The following is a 5,437-nucleotide window of genomic DNA, read 5'->3' as shown; positions in this document are numbered from 1 at the left end:
ACAGGTCTTTACAATGCAGATCGACCCAGAACCTCCCCCAGAGATCAGACAGGCTGTGAGCTCCCACTCCACCATAATTGCAGTTGAGAACAGCCTGGGCCCCACTTTCACACTTTCAAGTATATAAAAAACACCAAACTGTGAGTAAGCAAAGGAAAACACATTAGAATCAGTGAAAGTGCTTGCCCCACAGCTGGCTTTACATCCATCTGCTGGAGAAGGGGCCAGGACTGAATATTTCACAGCCAGGGAAAGGGAGTGCAGAGAGCAGAGGTCCAGGACAGCAAAAAGGCACAGGGTAAGGATCACCTCTTCCATCCCCAACTCCCAGAACAGGCATCAGGGAGAGGGGATATACCAGCAGCATCCATCCAGTTTTGGGATCACCCTCCTAGGGCTGTGTGAAAGGAGGCCCTCAAGTGCTGGGAGCAGCCTCTGCTCCCCAAAAAGTTAAAACAGTGTTTAAAAAAAAAAAAAAAAAAAAAAAGGGCAGCAAATGTTGAGGTCCTCGTAACAGGTCTCCAAGGTAAAAACCATCCAGGGAGAGAAGTCCCAGTGAGTACCTAGGGGAAGAACCGGGTTGAGACCAGCAGACTTCAGCAGCACGTTCCACCCACACTTGCCACACCAGTATCACAGCCACCCAGATCCTTCCTCTAAGGCAGCCTAGCCCCTCACCTTGCCTGGAGACAAGTTACTGCTTCTTCCTTCTACTTCTTGGCTGGCTTAATAGGAGGAAGCTCCTCCTCATCCTCCTCAGACAAGTCATCATCCTCTAAGGAAGAATCTTCCCTGTGTACTGGGACACACAAGTAATTGTTACTCACCAATGTATGTCAGTGCAAACACAACTGGCCCACAAGGCACCCCAACAGCTCTAAAGAAGCTTTCACATCAGCTAACAGTGGGAACTGAGCAGCATCCCAGTTGGAGGGAGGTCTCAGAGGGGAATGGTGACAGACAGACATGAAAAAAGGGGACAGTTTGAGATACCCACACCCCTTTTCCTATGCAAGGCCTTATGGTAGGGAAGGAATCCCTGTACTGAGATGGCTCCTGGGGAGAGACAGAGCATGCATGGCAGGTAGCACCCAGTGCATCTCCCAGCAGCTCCCTGGAGCTCCTTCATACCCCTCACTCCTCCCAGGCTTTTCCCCACCCTTCAGTCCTTACTGATCCTGTGCCAGCCGGCGAGGTGCACGGGGCCAGAGCCCGCTGCCAGGCGAAACGTCACTGGAGGCTGCAGCTTGAAGTTGTCCAGACTCAGCTGCAAAGAGCAGAGATGGAGCTGAGTTAGAGCCAGAGGCAAAAAGCAGAATATCCTGTACTTCCCAGTATAGCACCTGGCCCAGGTAAACATGTCCATCTGAGGGCACCTGCAGCCAGGCCAAGGGTACCCAGGGCATTTGCCTGTGAGCTGCAGATCCTGGATCAGGATCCACAAACCTCCAGAGCTGCCCTGTTCCCTGCAGCCATTCACCCCCAAGTCTTAAAATCAACCTCTTACCAAGGGCTGGCATGACAACTTTAGATTTGCCACAGGCACGGCAATCTCTTGGTTCTCGTGGTTTCGCCCAACAACTTCCACCACATTGCACTCGTCCTTGGCACCATCAGTGAGGCAGACCTGGGTGGGAGTGGAGATGGTGAACAAATGCCCTCCCAAGGGACACATCTGGGACAGATGGAGCTCTCCACAGGACAAGTAACCCACAGCAATGCTACCAGCCCAGATGTCATGGAAGATGTGGGGATGCTGCTCCACAAAACAGGGACAGCACTGAACAACCTCACAGCAATTGTCCCGACTGCCTCAGGGAGGGCTCTGTGCCTTTCCCAGCTGCAACAGCTGTTACTGCAGTCACCTCAAGGGATGGCACCTGGACTGCATTTTCTGCTGATCTGACCCATGCTAGCAGGTTCTGTGCTCCCAGGATACAAAACATCCCCAGGGAGAGCCAGGAATGAAACCTTGTAGCTATCTGGGCTTGGGGAGCAACAAGCCAGAGATTCAGCTGATGTGAATCTGGTGTGAAGCCCCAGCAAGGTCAAATACAAGGGAAAAATATTTTTCTTCACCACCTGCCTGGAGCATTCCCCTATTCAGCAGTCTCCTGCCACCATAAGCTTTGCACAAGCACCTCTGTATGATGGATGAATGTGACCACTCTTTGTCCTGCCCTGAGAGCAGCAAGTCCTGGGACCTCAGCCAAGGGAGCCCCCAGTCCAGCCCAGCCAAGAAAGGAGGATGAGCCTGCAAAAGGGGCATAAGCATATGGGGGACTATAGGAAAGAACAAGTACAGTTAATTCACATTTCTCTTACCACAGACAGCGCTAAAATGTGGTCAGAGTCATCTTCTTCATCCACCTGAAATGTGTAGGATTTAGTACTGGCAGTCAGCTCACAGCCTAGGAGGAGGAGATTAAAAAAGCAGTAGCAAGCATTACACACCAGTCACTACAGGCAAAGGGTTCTGAGGAGGAGCCCTGGCCAGGCATGCACATGGCACCCCTAAAACTTCATTTCCTTGTGTGAGGAGCAGCATCAGACCAGGGCACCCTGGACTCCAGGGTCCCAGAAAACAACATACCTGCCTCTGCACCATGCAGGGACAAAACCTGGTGTCCCCAAAGTGGGCTGCCATGAAGCAATACCCATGGGCACCCAAGATTCCCAAGCACTGGCAGGGCAAGGCTCTTCCCCTCTGGAGAGAAGAACAGTCAGGGCACACCACTGTGGGAAGCACGAGGGAGCAGACAAAAATGTGACTCTGTTCATGCCATTGCCAGAACACCTTTTTCTTAGGTGGGAGACTGGAAGCAGACAGACACAGAGTGCCTGACCTGAATGATGAGGCACAACCCAGGGGAGGATGCCAGGCCAAGCTGCAGGGAGCTGGAATCCCTCAAGGTAAGTTTTGAGAACTATTTTATAACATCTTCAGACAGTTACAAAAACAAGGGAGATGCATAACTACGTTCTTCCCTTTTAGGATCAGGATTCAGCCGACCAAAGGGAGGGACAAAACTGCCCTGGGTGTGTTTACTTATGGCGGGATGATTCACCAACGTGAGGCTGATCGGAAAAACACAGAGCTGAGCCCTGCATACCAGTGCCGGCATTCCCAAGGGAGGGCAATCTGCCTTCTTCACAGCCCGGGGCAGGATCTCTTTCTTCCCATGGTTATATATTCAGCTTACCGAGGGAAGAACCAAACCCCAGGGGCATAAACGGCCCGGGGAGCTGTAACCCCGCTCGGGGCTGCCCTGCCGGGCCGGGCGCTGCCCGCACACGCGGCCGGGAGGGGAGGGAGCAGCGCAAGGAGCCTGGGCCGGGGCCCAAACCCCTCCCGGGGAGGAGGGACGCGGCCGCACGCCCCGCCACAGGCGCACCAAACGCTGACGTGCGAGCGCGGGGATGAACCGGAGGAACAGGAGAGGCCAGCCTGAGCCGGGATTGCCATCCCACCGCTCCATTAATCCCAGTCCTCTACAGCAGCCAGAACACCAAGACCCCACGCGGCTCCCCCTAAACCTCTCCAGGTCCCCCACGTTGTGCTTGCCGCCTCCCAAACGCGGTCACACACGTGTCTCTCCACAGCGCGCTCCCCCGGCTCGGTAATGCCCTCCACGTGTCTCTGCACACCCACGTGTCTCCCTTGCCTCCTTCCCCCACAGAGTGTCTCTGCGGCCCCAGGTCCTATTGCCCCACACGTGTCTTCCCAGCCTCCACGCCATCCCCATCACTCACCAAAGTCTCTTTCTGCCCCGTCTCTCTCCTGCCCACTATTTATTGCCCCAGCGTGTCCCTCCTGCCCCCGACTTCTCTCTTACCCTCCTCCGTCTCTCTCGTCCCCACACTCTCCGCCTCGTAAGTTACCTCCCTAATTGATCTCCGCTCCCCCAGGTGTCTCTCGCTCCCCCTGCCCGTGTCCCCTGCCCGTGTCCCCGCTCACCGAAGAGGACGCTGCCGGGGCAGGCGGGCCCGTGCGGCTCCATGAGGCTGGGAGCGGCTCTGGGAGCGGGGCGGGCCGTGCAGTGCCGAGCCGTGCCGTGCCGTGCCGAGCCGCCCCGCCCCGCGCCCGCCCCCGGGGACCGAACCAAAGGGTCCTGCGGCAGCGCCCCGCAGCCTTTAATTCGGGAATTTCCTGCCCATCCTGGCCCTCCAGCAGTTACTGACCCCACCAGCAGCTGTGGAAACGCCACGCCGGAAAAACGGCCCCTACTACCGGCTCAGCTCTCGGCCTCCGACCGGCCCACGGCAGCAGCCCCAGCACTGGGGAGGAGATACAGGGCACCTACAGAGCCAGGAGGCTGAGGGCATGAAGAGGGGCACCACCGGGGGACAGGAGAGTGACAGGGATGGAGGAAGGGCCACAATGGGAAGGACCTGATCATCTCTATCCCTTTAAGCATGGGCACGAGTTGCGTGACCTGACACTGGGGACTGCAGCACAGGAACGTTTGAGAGCAGAAAGGAACAGCCTACTTCAAAATCTACAGCAAGGAGAGGGCAGGACTGGCCTTTCAAAGCAGAAAGGGGAGCAGGCTCCTTGGTGCTGCAGAGGAACAGCCAAACTAAAACAAACCCCACTAACAAAGAAGTCAAACTGCATTCTGGGGACAAACCTGGCCCCGCTCCCACCGCAGAGACTTCTGCTAGGCAGCCACTCGCTTTGCTCAAGCTGGAGTAGGATCAAGAAAAACCTGGCTGAAGAGGCTTGAAAAGCTGAACCAGGTCCCAGAAAGAAGCAAGCAGCAATGGTTACACAAGCACACCCATGTGCTTCTCAGCAGCTGCTCTGCGCAGCCACCTGACCCCACCTGACCTGTCTGCAGCCACCACCCAGGAGCATCCACTGCTGCATTTTGCTCCCTTAAAGGAAAAGAGTCTGGTGCAACATCAGAGCCCAATCCCTTTTCCCAGGCCAAGATGTGTTGTACAGAGGTAAGTCTGTCACACCCTCATGAAATAGGCTTTAAGAAAAGAGTCAGCTAAATGCAACATATTACTCATTTTAACAGAGAACATTTACTGGGCCAGGAGAAGTTTTCCCCTGCTAACTTCCCTGCTTGGTTTGTGCGTTATCCTGTTCTCCACACCACACAGCTTCTAAACCACAGCATCAGTGCACTCGTGCATCAGGTAGACAAACTCTTGTGAAGTGACCTCAGGAAATAGCTGCTTTTCATACCCCTGGCCCATCCCTTTGCTTAGCTGTCACTCTAAGCAGGAAGCTATTTGCTTTAGGCATCTCAGTATTTACCTTCCCAAGTCAAATTTTGTGGATGTACAATTGCCAGCACCAAAACCAGACAAGTGTCTGACAGCTGATCCCAAGGGCATCAAACACAGTGTGATGTAATGTATGTTGCTGAACCACTTCTGGTTCTGGACCAGATCATACACAAAACACACATTTATTTACATTCAC

At 54.8% G+C, this 5,437-nt stretch overlaps 1 protein-coding gene across 1 annotated transcript; it reads right to left on the bottom strand.

Moving 5' to 3' along the window:
* Nucleotides 1-4,025, bottom strand: NPM3 (nucleophosmin/nucleoplasmin 3). Its single transcript, XM_083866678.1, has 6 exons — nt 3,959-4,025; nt 2,326-2,411; nt 1,508-1,627; nt 1,174-1,267; nt 679-799; nt 1-563 (listed from the first exon to the last, which is right to left on the bottom strand). Exons 1-5 carry the CDS (start codon nt 3,999-4,001, stop codon nt 711-713), a joined length of 432 nt encoding a protein of 143 aa, XP_083722804.1. The 5' UTR covers nt 4,002-4,025; the 3' UTR covers nt 1-563; nt 679-710.
* Nucleotides 4,026-5,437: the final 1,412 nt, after the last annotated feature.

The sequence above is a fragment of the Zosterops lateralis genome (assembly GCF_965231275.1).
Source record: "Zosterops lateralis genome assembly, chromosome: 8".
NCBI lineage: Eukaryota > Metazoa > Chordata > Aves > Passeriformes > Zosteropidae > Zosterops > Zosterops lateralis.
The sequence above is the reverse complement of the archived record's forward strand: the minus strand, read 5'-3'. Positions and strand labels throughout refer to the sequence as shown.